Genomic DNA, 18,305 nt, shown 5'->3' on the forward strand with positions numbered 1-18,305 from the left:
ACTAGACACCAAAAACTAAATTTCCTCCTTGGATTATCTTGGGAACTTGGACCGTCCATAATGGCTATATAATGTTTCCCACTGTAATTTCACATCTTTTTTTTTTAACACGGAATTGACGGGACTGATAAAACAATATCATGGAATATGTTCTCAATAAAGACACATCTAATGGGCAATATACCGGCGTCAAAAATGTGGATTTAACTTGATGTGAGAGAGTTTATAAAGAAGCCAGGACATAACAAAGACTTGATTGTATAATAACCAGAGAAACAAATCTCTCTCTTCAAAAGGTGTTATAAAAAAGCGAATTTGTTGTGCGTTAAACAATGTCCATTAATGCGAGTTATCGTCTTGTGCGCAAAGTATTTCAGAGGAAGCTTAATGTCAGAGTCCTTTTCTTTGTCTAACGCCATTTTGTGTGTGTCTTTACAGCACTATCGTTGTCGTCAGCCATTTTGCCTTTTTCTTTTTCAAGCAGACAAACAGAGACACGTCAAAAAAGAGGAATGATATTTTTTTTAGGCCCATATGTTGTGTGGAAAATGAGCTAACCGACAGAAAAATAATAATAAAAAATAAACTTACCTATTGCCTACGCTGTTTGGGTGGAGTTGATGTCTGCATTTAGTCTATTATTAACGTTGCAGCTATCAGTTTACTGCATAACAGGTGAAAATTTGCGAGCTGTGGCAATTTTGATAAGCATGTTTTTGTGCTCAATGCTATTTGTTTTTATGGTATAAAGCCTAAAAAACACAGTGAGCTGTGTGTGATAGTCTCCCTCTTTGAAATTAAAATTCATAATGTATGTAATATAGCCGACATTATGTATATTTTGCATTTATTTTTGTTATTTGTGTGGTCATGGTATTTAAAGGTAAAGATAAAATGGTTCCTCCTTTGCTGAAAAGGAAATAAAATAAATCCTTAAATAACACTAATTAGTGGGATAATGAGGATCAGCTGATTATAAGCTCGATTGTAGCAACATAACAAACGCATTAATAAACCTGGCTTATTTTGACCCTCTTCTATCAGTAGGCCATGTAAAGGGTTAAACGCCCCCAGGCTCTGCAGGGCCCCACCAAGAAAATCCGGAACAATGAGGAGTGATATAACTGGCAGGCCAACATCTCTCCAGGATTACAGCATTAATTCATCCAAGATGTCACACAGACTCCGACAATAACACACACAACTGTACGTTATAGTCACCTGAGTCACTGTTAAAGAATTGGCAATCAAGAAAATAAGAATTATAAAAGAACAACAGACAAAGCAGTGTTGGGGAGTAACAAATGAGCAATATCAAATTTCAACATCCTGTGCAATATCAACATTTCTTATGTGCATTATTGTGAACTCAGCCTTTTATTCAGTCTTTCTACTATTATATTTTATATCTTGATTTTTACTTAATAATTAGGCTACATCTTTATCCTTTACTTACTATTATACCTTGTATTTTAGTGATGCCTCTTGTTGTTTCCCCTTTGCTGCTGTAATTCTGCAAATTTCCCCACAGTGGGACTAAATCATTTTTATTATATTATATATTATTTTATCTTATCTTAACAAGTTACACATTGATTTACGTAATTAAATTACAAAGTAAATGTAATTGTAATCTGTTACAGTTACTGAGAAAAATATGTAATTAAATTACAGTTAATAATTTAAATATTGAAAAAATAATAATACAAATATTTTTTACGGTTTACTTAATAATTAGGCTATATCTTTATTGTTTACTTACGTTACACCTTGTTTTGTTTTTTTAGTAATGCCTCTTGTTGTTTTCCCTTTGCTTCTGTAATTTTGCAAATCTCCCCACTGTGGGACTAATAAATTATTATATTATCTTAACTAGTTACTTGTAGATTTACATAATAAAGTTACAAAATAAATGTAATCAGTTACTTAGAAAGATATGTAATTACAATTAACAATCTAAATATTGAAGGTAAAAAAAAAAAATTCTTAAAAATGTTGGTGATTACAAAGGGGTTACATCTGAATATATTATTTTCGGTAAAAGCATATGAACATAACATTTATTCTGTTGCTCTGATCCAATCTCAATTCAAGTTCAAATATTCAAATATTGAAGAACTTTTAATAAAAGTTGGACATTGTGAGGTTAACACTGCCTGGTTTATTTATGTTTTTTAGGACTTTTCAGCTTTATTGCCCAGTTTAAAACATTTGTTAGAAAAGTAATCAACTCTAATAAGTTACATTGCTTTGATGAATTAAAATACAGTAGTAGTAATATAAAGAGCGACAAAGTATATGCAAGGAGTGGGTTGTGGTAGATGAATGGGTCAAACTCAGGACTTTCGCAGTCCTGAAAGTTTTCAGTCGCAGTTTGGTCAGGTTTAAGCAACAAAACTACTTGGTTAGGGAAAAATATACATACAGGACATATACACATACAGTATCTAATGTGTGCCTGGGTCGGGTGCAAATAGTATTGTTGTGCTACTGACACCTGGGTGCTAATAGCATCTGCCTTTTTTTATTTTTTTATTTTTATTTTTAATTTCCAAATCATCATAATATGCTCCTTGGACTTTTTTTTTTAATGAAAAATACAAATACAAAAGTGTTCATTGTTGATGTAGCCCTAACAGGTCCAACACTAATTAGTGCCATTAAATAGAAATGTTTATCTCTGATGATCCTTCTCTTGTGCCTGTGGTCTTCGTCGACGCTCTCTCTTTACGTAGGCTGTATAATCCTCTTCATCCTGTATGAGCAAGTATGACAGATGAATCATCATTACTCACAAAAATATCATACATTATATTAATAGCAACCATATTATATTGAACAATTGTGTGGGGTTTCAATTTGGCTCTAATCCAATGTATTGTGGAACTCTCACTAATTTTAACAACCTTTTCTATTTGCTGAATATATTCAACCCACTTTTTAAAGCCAGTTAACCCTCTGAGACCCACAATAGACACGTTTTTGTATTTTTTAGGGTGGTACAGGGGGTCTTTAGGAGGAAATGTAGCTCATCACTGTGTGTCAAGTTGTTCTAGTCATAAATCAGAAATAAACATGAATTCATTTGTTAATTAAATAATGAAAATAAAGTGTCAAAATGTATAAGGGCTTAGAACATTATGATATAGGTTTGTGATGGCCATCCCTGTGCTCATTTTTGTCTCATAAGTTGCTGCAGCAATTTTTGGGTTGATACCATTTGTTACACATTTTTGGTGCTAAATTTAGCCTTTTTTACCACTCGAGCATTGATAAAAATGATCAATAATACCTCCAAACTACCACATTAAGACACCAAGACCTTGAGGAACAACATAGAAAAGCTATGCTGTGATTTGGTATTAAAAAACTTTCTGCAAGAATTGCATTTTTCAGCGATTGGATGGCGAGCACTTCTGTTCTGGAAACGGCTCATAAACCCCCTTATTGTTAATCTACCTAGGGAAGCCATCCATCCCCTGAATGTCTCTAGTTTGTGGCTGTAAAGTTTCATGAGGCTGTGATTATCCTAGAGGTCACCAGAGGTCATTTTATACAGTGAGGTCAAATAAAAAAATGGTCTCACTACAATGAAATGTAGGACTGTTGGACTCATTGGATCCACAAGCTTTACAGTGATACCCAAGGCATGTAATTCCGAGACTGTTTAGGGACCCCAGTATGCAGAAATATTCAAACACATCATTTTTAGTAAAGGCAAAAATAACAGTTATACTGCATTAAAAAAACGGCATGGCTTTTGCCCCAAACTGCATGTGATTATCATAAAGTGGGCGTGTCTGTATAAGGGTTGACTTGTGGGTACCCACAGAACCCATTCACATATCTTGAGGTCAGAGGTCAAGGAACCCCTTTGAAAATGGCCATGCCAGTTTTTCCTCACCAAATGATATCTGCACCTTCACCGTAGCTCTAAAACTGAACCTGCTACAGCCTCTGAAAGACAGTCGGGATTGCCCGTGATCCCGCAAGTATCAAGGGGTTAACATAAATGCTAAATGTTATATTAAAAAAAAAAAAATGCTACTTTTTTTTTTAACAACAATCTATCTATCTAACAATCTATCAACAGTGTATGCTTTTATTTGAAACTCTGAACTGTTTAATGAGGCTAACCAGGGAAAGTAGGCTCAGTACTCTGAGTCAGAGTCTACTTTGACCTGAATCTGTCTTGGGGATCTTGTACCTCCTCCACCTGGGACACAAGTTTGAGAAGTTCAGTCTCATCCTGGGACCCAGTCTAATGAACACATTGATATTCTGCCCCAGTTTTCGGGGTCCCGATGGACAGAAAGTGCTTTCGGCCCAGAGTGCTGCTTCCGGGGAGACTCGCTGACCTGTGAGGAGGATGCCTCATCCAGCAGATCCTTGGTGGGGATTAGACAGCTGGCCTCACCCAGGAAACACATTAGGATGTGGAGCACGTCGGCCCAGCGTCCAACGGTCAGCATCAGGACCATCAAACCACCGAGACGCACCACCACTGTGTTCAAGACGGCCTGGCTGCCGGGCAGACGGTGCTGCTCCTCTGCAGAACCAAAACGCACTATTAGAGGGGAATATTTGGTGGATATTAACACAATTCAGAACAGATCTGTAGAGGTGTTAAACATCAGGATGCTCAAATGAATGATGGATGCATTAGTGACCAGAGAGATGCGTCAAGGTTTTCTTCAGTCTTGAGAGGGTCACACTGTTAAAGGTTGTGTCTTAATGAGTGTTGCACCATAATCTTATGACATGTTTCACATGTTTCTCACCCTGCATGTACACAATCAACAGTGTGTAGCAGATAGTCAGCGGCGTCCAAAACCTGAGGGCCTCTGTTGCAGAGAGGAAGTGCTGATTGATGATGGATATGGAGGCAACCACAGCCACAAAGAAAGTAATGATCATAGTCCTGCGCAGCATGGGCAGCAGGCAGCGGCCTGATGTGAGGAGGCAGATGCAAATGCCGCAGTAGCGCTGTGAGCTGTGGAGTTTATACAGAGCTGTGACATGGTGCAGCAGCCGAGTGGCCTGCCGAGCCAGGAACCAGCTGAGTGCTGCTGCCAGCAGCAGGCATAGCCAGCGCTGGGACGCTCCCTCGTGGAGAAAGTGCAAACTGCAGCTGAGGGCACAGCCGAGAGAGAACTGGCTTTGAACTAACAGCTGCTGCAGAAATTTCCTGGACTCCTGGGAAATAAAGGAGCATATGAACAGAACTGATGGATGAATCTAAACAGATGATGGGTGATTGTTATAATAGATGATATGAGAAGTCATGATGTGATAAATTCCAGAAATTAACTCAGCAAAATTGAGCAGTAGAAGCAAATCAGGTGATATAGTTGAGTATCAAGCATATTTTTTATGGCTGTCAATCGATTAAAATATTTAATCGCGATTAATCACAAATGAATCACACATTATTTTATCTCTTCAAAATGTGCCTTAAAGGGAGATTTGTCAAGTATTTAATACTCTTATCAACATGGGAGTGGGCAAATATGCTTGCTTTATGCAAATATATGTATATATTTATTATTGGAAATCAATTAACAACACAAAACAATGACAAATATTGTCCAGAAACCCTCACAGGTACTGCATTTTGCATAAAAAATAGGCTCAAATCATAACATGGCAAATTCAAGCCCAACAGGCAACAACAGCTGTCAGTGTGTCAGTGGGCTGACTTGACTATGACTTGCCCCAAACTGCATGTGATTATCATAAAGTGGGCATGTCTGTAAAGGGGAGACTCTTGGGTACCCATAGAACCCATTTCTATTCACATATCTTGAGGTCAGAGGTCAAGGGACCCCTTTGAAAATGGCCATGACAGTTTTTCCTTGCCAAAATTTAGCGCAAGTTTGGAGCGTTATATAACCTCCTTCGCGAGAAGCTAAGATGACATGATTGGTACCAATGGACTCCTTAGGTTTTCTAGTTTCATATGATGCCAGTATCTTCACTTGAAAGCTTTAGCTCTAGCTTTAGAACTGAGAAATTAGTGCTGTTAAAACAAAATTGCGTTATTAACGTGTTAACCTTGACAGCCCTGATATTTTTTATCACATTTTCTTACTGGTCCTGCTGTAAGCAATCCAGAGACAGCTCGTAGACAAAACTCCAGCACCACCAGTGAGGCAACACGGGAGCCCACTACAGCCAGCATCCCAGTCACAAAGAAAAACTGGAGCATCCCCACAAGTCCAGTGTTAGTTCCCCTCTGATGACTGGCCGTCCTCTGGCTTGATGTGTCTTTATCATTTTTATCACTCCAGCTGAAACAAATCAAGTAAGAAAAGGATCTGTACCAGCACTTGAACAAACTGGGAAGAATACGTCTTCATGCACAGATCTATTAAAGGGCCATTTCCTCACCTCTCCTCTTCTAGAAATAGGTGCAGTCTTAACAGGGAGCACAGCACAGAGATCCCACAAGCACCCACCAGTCCTGCAGATCACATAACACTGAATTTTCAATCAACGACACACTCCAGGCACCTAAACAGTTTAGAAACACACTGCAATGTGGACGTGAGAGAGAAAATTAATGGATGAGGAGCTCACCTTGCAGTAAACTATCCAGTGGATTTGTGTCAAAAGTCAACCACCCTGGTAGGAAGTAGGAAGTCGGAATAAGCGACGTGATAAAGGAAAACATCGTACTACTTTTAAATGTCACAGATTTGATAAGAAATGCATGGAGGCGAATGTAATTCAAGCAATCACACACTCAGAAGCCATATTTTGTGGATATTCCCGAGTATCAGCTCAGCTCTTCTGTTTATTTCTGTTGCTCGTGGCTCGAAGTCTGTTCTGTGCTCTGTACCAAAGTTCACCAGGACGGTTGGTGGAGCAGAGGCACTCAGCAGCCTGACTCATAACAAGATTATGGAGGTTATTGCGCCATGGGAAATACTTTACACTCTCACTTACAAATGATGCCAGGAGTTAGTTGTGCTCTCAAGTTGTCTGCAAGCTAGATCTTTGTGAAAAATCATATTTTGCCCAGAGCAGTATTTCAAGTCAAGTTCATTCATACAGCCCGAAAATTCCAGAAAGCTGCTGTATAATCTGCACATACTTAGACATTTGATTTGGATAAAGAGAAATTCAACACATGCACACACAAAACAGGAACAAAAAGAGAAAACTCTGACACATGAGGGATCGCTCTTCCTGGGCAGATAGATATGCAATAGGTGCCATATGGTTCAACAGAAGTAGCAGTAGTAGAGCTATTATGAACAAATAGCATTACAATATCAAGGAGAGACACTACAGGTGAACAGGGTAAAACAATTTTAACTTATAAATATCACCATGAAACTTCCCCAGTTGATTACTTACATTAAGAATTTTTTTTTTGTATTGCAAGTTTTCTGAAATTGTTTGTTTAAATATACAAATGAGGCATCTTATTAAATATGTGCTAATTTGCATACATTTCCAGAGCAAAAACTTGAACATTAGATAAAGACAGGTTCCAAATTATTGTTTCATTTTCTTGACACAACAAACATTTGGTTGATCGCCAAGAAAACCCACGTTAGTTGGAAATATTTTGCATTGCCTGATCCTATGCAAAAATGTGTTTAAAATGTTACCTAATAAAGAGTAAAAAGAATATAAATGAAAATGTGCTCATATTATTTCAAGGTACAAGGAGAGGTGTAGCAGAGTCATAAGATTAATGCCTGTCCATGAGAGGGCAGCAGTGTAACATTCATTATTCATTCTTCAGGGCCCACGATGCCTGTAAAGCCATAAACCCTGGAGCCACCTTTAACCTGACATTGGTGTAACAGATAATATGATGAACACTAACAGTAATATCTTTTATCACATATATGATTTTCTCTTGAGTGTTCAAATCTAACGAAACCAGAAAAGAAATTAATTTACATCTACATCTCAGTTTGCAAATGTAATGTGAATGCATGTTAACTCTAAAGTAATGTACAGATCAGAGCATCTGTCTATACGCATACAGAAACCATTAGGCATCCATGAGACATTTTAAAGCCTCTGAACACCCACACGGGTGTTTTCAGTTATTCTGGCTGATTAGACCTCTGCTCAGGTTGAAGGTGAGCTTTAGCTGTGATTTGGTGCCTTAAAATGGGGTCGTGTTTACCGTGTTCACGAGAAGAGTCCATATGAACGCCCCCCTCTTGTGGCATTCACAACCTCGTAAATGGAAAGTTTCTTAGGTCATGAATCTTCACCTACCAATAAGAATGATAATGGTGTGATTTGTCCCGCCCTAACAGGTGCAACAAAACTAACAGGAGACTCAGGAAGATGTCAATCAAGTAGTCTATACACACCCACACTGTCCAGCCTAACTGAAAACACCTGTGTGGGTGTTCAGAGGCTTTAGGGTCACTACATAAAATGAAATGAGTGCGTAGCTGAGATTGCTGGTTTTCTTTACATTTACAAACACAAGAGGGCGCTGTTATTCCAGCAGAAAACACAGCTTCAACATGTTTCTCTTCTGCAACAGAGCCAAAGAGAAAATCTTTGAAACAACAAATTAATATTATATTGAAACAAATCACATTTTCATGCAGAGCAGGGAGTATCATGAAATACAACACTAAGTATTTCGCTTTGCAGTGATAAAACCAGAGATGAACAAACCACACAGAGCTTAAATTGCCCTTTATCACTGAGAAAGGGTCATATAAGAAAAGCTAGAGTACATATGTACCAATACATTTATGACAGGCTGACCTCAGTGAACACATGAACTATGACCAAGCAGGAGGAACGGCTCTCTCAGTCTCAATCTCAGTCAAGGAGCTGGAAAGCAGCAGAGCTCTCGCAGGTTGTTAACTGTTTCAGACTCATACAGGTGAGCACTAATTCAGCTTATTTGAATGTGGGGAGATAAAGGGAATTCTGCTTTGGGTGACAATGATCAAATCACTGCTCTTGAGTCTGATTATCTCATCTCATGTGGTCTGATTTAGCTGATTAAATGCTTTGAATACTTATGATGCGATGCATGCAGATTATTATGGCCTTTTTTTGATAAATTGACAGCAGTAAATTACCTTTGATTCTCATCATTACAACACATAATGATACCAAATTCAACTCAACAGTTTTACTCTAGTCAAGATACTTTATAATGCTTCATGGGCAGTTTCTGTGTCCAGGCTTGACAGTGATTCCAGGCAGCAGCTAAACCTCTGAGGAGAGGAAGAACTTCCCACATGGACTCCAACACGGCCGGCAGCATGCAATATGACCGCTGGAACGAGGACAACATCAAAATGAACGTAGAGGCATCACAGTCTGTTGTGGCGAGGTGAGACAAAGTGACGCCTGACAGAAAGATGCAAAGATCAAATATAAAGTTTCATGGAGAACAAACCTAGAGTGACGTAGGAAGATGTGGATGAGATAAAACCATATAGTGGGACATGTATAGACTAAACTCATGTAAGGGTTTGATGGGGTTAAAAATCAACATAATATAAAGTTAAACCTGACACCAGTTGAATGCTAGAGTACTTTGTAAAACATTTACAGTCACAATAAAGTCATAATGTGGTGAAACCAGGTCATAAAATAAGGTTAGAATGAAAACAGCTGACCAGATGCTGTTTGAGCTGACTCTGCCTCCCTCTGTTACATTCACAGGACCTTTGACAGAGTGTGTACCGGCAACGCTGGAGTAGCAGTGAAGGTAGCAGGAGCTTTGGCTGCACTGGTGTCCATTTACATCATAGGATACGTGACTGGATACTACGTCCATAGGTGCCCATAGGTGGTCAGGAGAGAAAAGAGCTCAGATATTTTGGATACAGTTCGATTTTTTCATATTATATATTATATATATATAATATATATATATAATATATAACATATATATATATATATATAATATATAATATATAATATATAATATATATATTATATATATATAAACATATTCAGACAAAGAATGCTTACAGTGAAATATTTTTATGCTGACGGAAAAGTTCAATATTCACATAGATATTGTCAGTAAAATGTACATTTCTGATGCTTGTTTCATTAATCTGGTGTCATAACTTTCTATATATGAAGTTGAAAGTTATATAAAAGTTTGTAACATTATTTATTCTAATTATTCTAATTTTGATCTCTCTTAATAAAACTTCAGTGATACAAAGACTTACAGACCTTTCTTGTGGTGGTGCTTTAAAAACGTTTATTACAATTTAATATTTTTTTCACATATTAAAATCATGTTGTCAGCAGTAAAAACTGTTTCTTTGTCACAACATCAAAACGTTGAGTTTGTCACATTAAGGATGGAGGTGAACATTACCACGGGTTGCATGAGAAAACACACCAAGATCCCCTTTACTCCATAGGAACCCATCCAAAACTCTCACACTGCATCCCTGACTGATAATACTGTAGACACCATGCACAGACCTGCTATGACTCAGTGTGACTGTCCCTCTAACAGAGCAAGGTGACCTCTGACCTTCCTTTGGAGGTGAAAAGACAACATCTAGGGAGCATTAGCAAAACTATTTCCCCACATAGAGAAACTGAATATTTTTACAGTGAAGCTACAACACAGTTTAGAGTTAAAGAAGCTGCTGGTGGTAAATATTTGAGTTGATATCCGGTATATTGTTTAACTGCTCTAATCCATTTCCACAATTTTGCTGCGATGGTGCAACAGCTACATTTGGATCATAATGTTACACTTAAGATCTGCATGGAAAGCAATTAAACACAATACATGAGAATAAAATAACCATATTCATGCGTATTTGTATGGCATGCCATCAAATCTCAGACAGACAGCAAACAGTCTGGGCCAGATTTGATTCTTAATGAAATGTCAGTTCATCAACCCTTAAAGGGTAACTTTGGTATTTTTCAACCCGGACCCTATTTTCCCATGTTTTTGTCTAAGTGACTAATGGGGACAACACTTTTGAAATTGGTCCAGTATAGAGGGAGAACGCTGTAGATGACAGCCGTGAAACAAGTTGCGAGGTCAAGTGAGCAGCGTCAATGTAACGTTATGTTCACTAAAAGTGCTTGTTTTTGCCACTGACAGACTCAGATTGTTATTATAAGTGTCTGATAACATAATGTAAAGGACCCTACAGAGAAAGTTTTTCTTACCTTTCTCTTGATCCGGTCTGTTTGTTATTGTGTCCAAGTCTTGTTGTGAAATCTGAATATCCGTATATAATCTGGCTCAAATAAATACGGGCGGCCATCGAATACAAAGACCATATCCACATTGTGGAAATCATCTAAATATTCAGCCATGACATTGAAAATCTTGTTATCTAAGATAACACTAAGCTACGCTTTCTGTACTCCAACACAACAAACTCTCACGTTTCCACCATGGATGTATTCCACTATTCCATCATTGTCTTCCGGCAACACGTCACCTCGTCAGATTTCAGAACGCGTCTTCTCCTTGAGCGAGACTCTTTCCATAATGTTGTCAGACACTTATAATAACAATCAGAGCCTGTCATGGTAAAAACAAGCACTTTTAGTGGACGTAAATGACAGTGCCAGCTTGCCCCAATAGGATTACATTGCAGCCCGTGAGCAGCTGCCGTCTACAGCGCTCTCCCTCAATACTGGACCAATTTCAGAAATTGCTGTCCCTATAGACAGTTGGACACGAAAACATAGAAAAGGTTGAAATATACCGAAGTTACCCTTTAACACTAGCTGCAGCATAATGTACACATCTCTTTTTCAATGATCACATGTGTTCAAATAAATCTCATGTTTCTTTTTTACTGTTCCAGGTAGCTCCGATAGGCTTTTATATACATGATTCACAACATCGTCACAGGCCTACGTTTTCTGGGCTCTCTCTTCCACGTAGAGCTGCATCTGTTAAAGACGGAGAACAAACAATAATCAGTTAAGAGCGAATTTGGGAATTTCAACATGACGATTCAACAAAACATCATTACGAAATCAGTGTCTATGTTTTTGTCTTTGAACAGATAAAATGATAAATGAGTGGGATGTTTCTGCTCACTTTTACTATGTCAGACGTCATGGTCTTCAGAGGGATGAGTCGAGGCTCCTGCATGTGGACCTCCTGCTCATCAGCAACTATCCACGGAAAATCCTGAAGAGGGAAATGCACAAATATGACACAACACATGCATATGATTATTCAGTGTTTACACATTATTAGAGCTGATTACTATACTCCCAAGAAGTAAACGGGCTAATCTGTTAGTATTAGCAGACGCACACCATGAGTTAACCAGTAGGTTTGTAGTGTTTTAAAACCTCACCTTGATGACTTGAACCTTCTCCATGTTGCGTGTAGCAGCATCTCTGGTATGTACCAGTACTGTAAATGAACACCCTGTGACAAACAACAGGTCACAAATAAGTATGATTTTTATCTATTCCCCCCTGAATATCATGTATGTGTCATATAATGTCATCATCATTACAAGCTTGATTCTCTGGTAATTCTCTAGTGCCCGGTCTTGTTTACTCCCTTGTATGCTTGTCCAATAAGACTCTGATGTATCAGTAGGACTATTGCTTCTGAAGAGTTGTGTCTGTACCCTGAAGGACACCTCACAGGCTTATTGTTCCCCTGATGTTACACACAAATTCTGCCTCCTTCACCAAGTTTGGCAGACATTAAAACCAACCACAGCCCTAACCCTAACCACAGCCATCTGCAACTTAAAGCATTTGGTTAACAAGGCTTATTGGGGCCCTACACAGCCTAGTAGGCTTAGTAACTTAGTAAAAAAAAGCCCTTTGTCCACTGTGTAAGAGGTGATCAACTCTATTAATGTTGGAATTCCTACTTATTGCACACAAGGATCAATTAAGTCTAAGATTATATCATATTGTGAACACCTGCATGTTTATAAATGAAGAAGTGAGAAGTTACAGGTGTACCATAATGTTATTAATAGCTGCAGTGCATGAATCTAAATCATTTGAGAGTGGTATTGCAGATGCGTCTTACAAAGGGAGGCATCACTGAAAAGACTTTGGGAACCACTGGCCTAGAGACTAATTTCTGTAGCCGCTAATACTGGATAATGAGCTGAATCATGTCAGGGAATCAGAGTAAATCATTTTTTTAAATCTTCATAAAAGTTTTAGGAATATATATGTGACTGTGTCTGTCGTGTGCTTCTCTTTGCGTAATCATAAGTGCCGTTACCTGGTGGGTTATTATTTAAAACGGCATCACACACGCTGATCTTCAGGATGAATGCCCTCAGCAGCTGCTCCACATGTGACAGTAATGTGTCTGAGCTGTAACAACAAAACCAAAGTCAGTTAGTGAAGTGACCATGATCACCCTGAAAATGTATCACAAAATCAGCACTTATATTCTATTTTTTTTAAGAAGAAGAAGGGGAAAAACCTGATGGACAGTAGTGGAGGTTGGGAAATCTCAAAGACAAATCTCTCTACTGGATGATGCTCTTTGTCCATGATGACCACCACAACCTTCTCCGCATCATTCTGGGAGGAAAATGAAAGACTTCAGCAGTGCATTCACGTAGATGAGAGATGGCACGTGTTTCCTAAATTAACCTCAGTCAGCATCATGTCATGTCTTACCTTCTCAATGAGCGGCTTTACACAATGAAGTGTGTCTTGGATATATTGATTCAGCTCTGGGTGACATGACATCTGGAAACAAACACGCACAAAAAACAGAAGACCAATATTAGAAATACAAAAAGGCCTTCCTGAAAAACTGTGAGCATGTAGTAATTATACATATATTCATCTGTACCTGCACAGGAACATTGTATTTCTTTCTCTTCTGAAATATTCCAGAGGGATAAACTTCACGAACATACAGGATGAGATGAATAGCGACCTCCAGGAACTCACACAGGATGTCAGCAACCACTGTAAAAGAGGAATCAACTGAATCTCCATCCATTTCATTTGTCCTTATAATAGGACAAAGTGCCACCAAACTCAATGCAAAAACCAAGCAATTTAGTGTTGCCGTATTAGCTTACAAGGAACACAGACCAACAGCAAAAAAGGATAATTTATAGAAATAAGATGCCGATATGTATATGCCGAATAGGCCAGCATATCCTCCTGAGACCCAGCCCATTGACATGTGTCCTCTGTAGTGGACATTTTGTCCACATGCATATCCTCTTACTCTTTTGACCTACTCTATCAACCCCTGGTGTTTTGTAAAGAGGACATCCTAGGCTTTCCAGTGATATGGCATGTGTTTTTTTTTTTTTTATTTGAATGTATTTTTGGTTTAATATCACTCTAAAGCAGAGGTCTTCAACAGTGGGTCGTGAATTTTTTTAATTATTATCAATTATTATTATTATTATTTTATATTAATTTTTGGTTGATTAGACACATTTTTTAATTCCCCCCAATTTTTCCCACCACAAATTTAAATGTCTTACTGTATGTATGTTTAATATAACATGAATCTGTCAATTATTTTAATAGCTCAGTATTGTATGCAAGATAACAGGTATGTTTATGCATGGCAGTGGCACTAATAGGCTATCACTCATTTTCGTTTCCACATTTGTTTAAAATAAAAATGTCAATTTGAATATCTGGTATGCATGATTATCATGCAATTGACAGATATTGTTGATATTGGCATTGGTATCAGTTAACAAGGTATGTTTATAAATGGCAGTGGCATGGTCACCCTACTCACTGCACACTGCACATGTTTAAAATAAAAACATGAATATATGAACCTGTGTATTATTTGAATAGCTTAGTATTGAATGCACAATAACAAGGTACATTTATACATGGCAGTAGGCCCAGTTTAATATAAAACACAATTGTATACAATATATATAGTGTAAGATTAGATTTATTTTTGTAAAGACATATTTTATACAGTTTACATATTGTATTCTGCTCTTTAAGTTAGAGATGGAGCTATATGGTTTGGCGCACCTTGCGTGCTTGTGGGATGAGTGATGGTTAAGATTGGCGGAGGGATATGAAGTGAGGTGCCACCTTTTGAGTTGTCCTACGCGGAGTTGAGTGATTAAAAGTGGATCCTGTTGAACAGACCAAGCTCTCCCCGTGCTCTTGTTCTACCCACAGCCCTACAGGAGTTTAATTAAGTAATAGGTAAGGTTATAGTTAAGGTAGCGAGAAGGGGTCCCTGCTCCATCTCTCCATCAGTTTGAGGGCCTGAAAAACGTTGAAGACCCCTGCTCTAAAGCCATAATCTGTTCATTTTTTCAGTCTTTTCACACTGAAATAGTCCTGTAGTCCACTAAAAATAAAGTTTAACAAGCCTACATTTTTAAGATTTTTTCTTTATTTTTTTTTCTTTAAATAGAAAGGAAATCACAAAAAAAAGTAATTGGAAGACACTTTTTTTAACTCAGTTCCCAGGAGGATAAACCCATAATTCAGCACATCTATGGTAATGGGTTATCTACTCATAAGAAAGTCACATTTCATTGACAAATAAATCAGCTGATTTGTGTTTTAGGCATCTGTCTACACATCTGGGGCTTTGAGCCGCAGCTAAAAGACAGATACCTGACTGTTTCATGTCGTTGGCTTGTTCGGTTGTCTTACCTTGTCCAAAATTGAGGTCTTGCCTTGTTAAAGTTGTCATGTTTTCTATCCCCAGAGCTGCCAGATGACCAACAAACAGCTAATTGTCTAGCTAGCAGAGCTGCAGTCTGTCAGGCGGTCATTATGTTGATATCCTTCCTTTGTCTGATGATGACAACCAACAGGACTGGAGGAGTACAATGTCACTTTTTACAAAGATTTACGGAAGATGATAAAAGAAGCAGAGGCATACTTTAAAACGAGCTGATGGTTTCATCAATCTCACCGGAAGAAACGCGGCTTTTTCCTCCGTTACCGAATCAAAGCTTGGTGGCGCATGACATCGACGTCACTGTTTGTTTACAAGTTGCTTACCGTCCACTAGGGATGACGTCGCTTTGCCATTGCTGCTCCTCTATTGGTTATTAAATGATCCTCCTAACAGTTATTTATATTTTTATACAGGCCTAGTCCAACACTGTGCAGCCTTTCCATCAGGTATTCAATTTTAGTTATCGAGGTTGAGGAAAATATCATATGCGATTGTATTTGGATATAAAAATATAATATATATAAAATATAAAAAATAATATATATATATATATATATTTATATATATATATTAATTTATATATATATATTAATATATATATAATATTTTAAATATATATATATATATATATATATATATATAAAATATAAACATATATATAAAAATATGTATAAAATATAAAAATGCAATATCATTTTCCACTTGTGCAATTTATTTAATAGTCTGTTTATTGTTAATACTTGTCAATTTATATTTTTTATACAGGTCTAGTGCAATACTGTGCAGACATTCCATCAGTTATTCCATTTTAGTTATCGAGGTTGAGTAAAATATCGTATGCAATTGTATTTGGATATAAAAATACAATATATATAAAATATAAAAAATTATATATATATATATATACATTTATATATATTAATTTATATATACATATAAATATATATATATATAAAATATAAACATATATATAAAAATATGTATAAAATATAAAAATGCAATATCATTTTCCACTTGTGCAATTTATTTAACAGTCTGTTTATTGTCAATACTTGTCAATTTATATTTTTTATACAGGTCTAGTGCAATACTGTGCAGCTATTCCATCAGTTATTCCATTTTAGTTATCGAGGTTGAGTAAAATATCGTATGCAATTGTATTTGGATATAAAAATACAATATATATAAAATATAAAAAATTATATATATATATACATTTATATATATTAATTTATATATACATATAAATATATATATATATAAAATATAAACATATATATAAAAATATGTATAAAATATAAAAATGCAATATCATTTTCCATTTGTGCAATTTATTTAATAGTCTGTTTATTGTCAATACTTGTCAATTTATATTTTTATACAGGTCTAGTGCAATACTGTGCAGCTATTCCATCAGTTATTCCATTTTAGTTATCGAGGTTGAGTAAAATATCGTATGCAATTGTATTTGGATATAAAAATACAATATATATAAAATATAAAAAATTATATATATATATATATATACATTTATATATATTAATTTATATGTACATATAAATATATATATATATAAAATATAAACATATATATAAAAATATGTATAAAATATAAAAATGCAATATCATTTTCCATTTGTGCAATTTATTTAATAGTCTGTTTATTGTCAATACTTGTCAATTTATATTTTTATACAGGTCTAGTGCAATACTGTGCAGCTATTCCATCAGTTATTCCATTTTAGTTATCGAGGTTGAGTAAAATATCGTATGCAATTGTATTTGGATATAAAAATATAATATATATAAAATTTAAAAAATAATATATATATATATATATATATATATAGTTTTTTAGGAGCTGCTGATCCACAGGCCATGCATCCACAATCAACAAATTATCTAATCATTGCTCTATATACATGCATGTATTTTACACTTACTTTACACTTTATAGACTGCACATATGTACATATTACATTCATTTATTATACATACATTTTTTTAATTGACGGACGGTACACACTATGTTCACCCATTCACTCTGTATATTCTATATCTCTATTTTTTTTTTAATAATTTAAGTGAGTTTCCCCCAGGGATTTACAAAGGTTCATCTTATCTCTTATCTTATCTTATGTATATCATCATCAATTAATCTTTGTGGGCCATCAGCCATCCATGTCATCCTTTCATCTAACCATATTCCGAGAAGTAACGTTTTTTTTTTTTTTTTTACTTTTTCAAGAGTCAGATTCAGATTTGGCAATTTCTTTTTATATCCAAATACCATGAATTTGGCCTTGTCTATTAATATTTTGAAGCCCCAATCAGTGACCCACTCAATTATCCTATCAATATCTAATGTGGAGGTAAAAGTCCACTCTATAATAACTGAGAGTCAGCACTGTAACCTCATAGTCATAGTTTAATTTCTGTGCAATATATCCTTGATGCAATATACACCTCAAGTGCAACTACTTTTGTTTACATTTTATTTATTACATCTACCTTACCTATTTTACAAGTGCAATTACCTCTGTTTACATTACATCTATTTTTTTAATATTTTATACTTTTAGTGTAACACTTCTGTTTATATTTATTTATTACATCTACTTTACCTGTTTTATTTACTTTATAACTGTGTGTGTTTTACCTGTTATATGTTT

At 36.1% G+C, this 18,305-nt stretch overlaps 2 protein-coding genes across 4 annotated transcripts; both read right to left on the reverse strand.

The window, feature by feature from the left end:
* Nucleotides 1-2,113: 2,113 nt before the first annotated feature.
* tmem82 (transmembrane protein 82) lies at nucleotides 2,114-8,265 on the reverse strand. 2 transcript variants are annotated; one of them, XM_037773491.1, is made up of 7 exons: nucleotides 8,150-8,265; nucleotides 6,580-6,624; nucleotides 6,391-6,463; nucleotides 6,092-6,290; nucleotides 4,782-5,196; nucleotides 4,359-4,549; nucleotides 2,114-2,755 (listed from the first exon to the last, which is right to left on the reverse strand). In XM_037773491.1, the coding sequence occupies exons 1-7, from the start codon at nucleotides 8,193-8,195 to the stop codon at nucleotides 2,675-2,677; spliced, it is 1,050 nt and encodes a 349-aa protein (XP_037629419.1). In that variant the 5' UTR covers nucleotides 8,196-8,265; the 3' UTR covers nucleotides 2,114-2,674. The 2 variants fall into 2 exon arrangements, with proteins under 2 accessions (XP_037629419.1, XP_037629418.1); XM_037773490.1 differs by lacking the exon at nucleotides 8,150-8,265 and having other exon boundaries at nucleotides 6,580-6,688.
* A 3,533-nt stretch (nucleotides 8,266-11,798) lies between these two features.
* Nucleotides 11,799-15,987, reverse strand: mad2l2 (mitotic arrest deficient 2 like 2). 2 transcript variants are annotated; one of them, XM_037771385.1, is made up of 9 exons: nucleotides 15,869-15,987; nucleotides 15,604-15,769; nucleotides 13,796-13,914; nucleotides 13,618-13,689; nucleotides 13,418-13,518; nucleotides 13,211-13,305; nucleotides 12,312-12,385; nucleotides 12,047-12,139; nucleotides 11,799-11,895 (listed from the first exon to the last, which is right to left on the reverse strand). In XM_037771385.1, exons 2-9 carry the CDS (start codon nucleotides 15,641-15,643, stop codon nucleotides 11,857-11,859), a joined length of 633 nt encoding a protein of 210 aa, XP_037627313.1. In that variant the 5' UTR covers nucleotides 15,644-15,769; nucleotides 15,869-15,987; the 3' UTR covers nucleotides 11,799-11,856. The 2 variants fall into 2 exon arrangements, with proteins under 2 accessions (XP_037627313.1, XP_037627312.1); XM_037771384.1 differs by having other exon boundaries at nucleotides 15,604-15,951.
* Nucleotides 15,988-18,305: the final 2,318 nt, after the last annotated feature.

Source organism: Sebastes umbrosus, chromosome 6, assembly GCF_015220745.1.
Source record: "Sebastes umbrosus isolate fSebUmb1 chromosome 6, fSebUmb1.pri, whole genome shotgun sequence".
Classification (NCBI taxonomy): Eukaryota; Metazoa; Chordata; class Actinopteri; order Perciformes; family Sebastidae; genus Sebastes; species Sebastes umbrosus.

Coding starts and splice junctions, on each gene's coding strand:
- tmem82 (XM_037773490.1), bottom strand. CDS start 6,673: ATGTTTTCCTTTATCACGTCGCTTATTCCGACTTCCTACTTCCTACCA. Junction 6,291..6,390: donor CTATTTCTAGAAGAGGAGAG/GTGAGGAAATGG, acceptor GATTTGTTTCAG/CTGGAGTGATAAAAATGATA. Junction 4,550..4,781: donor GTTGATTGTGTACATGCAGG/GTGAGAAACATG, acceptor TTGGTTCTGCAG/AGGAGCAGCACCGTCTGCCC.
- mad2l2 (XM_037771385.1), bottom strand. CDS start 15,643: ATGACAACTTTAACAAGGCAAGACCTCAATTTTGGACAAG. Junction 13,519..13,617: donor TAAAGCCGCTCATTGAGAAG/GTAAGACATGAC, acceptor TTTTCCTCCCAG/AATGATGCGGAGAAGGTTGT. Junction 12,386..13,210: donor TTTAAATAATAACCCACCAG/GTAACGGCACTT, acceptor TGTTTGTCACAG/GGTGTTCATTTACAGTACTG.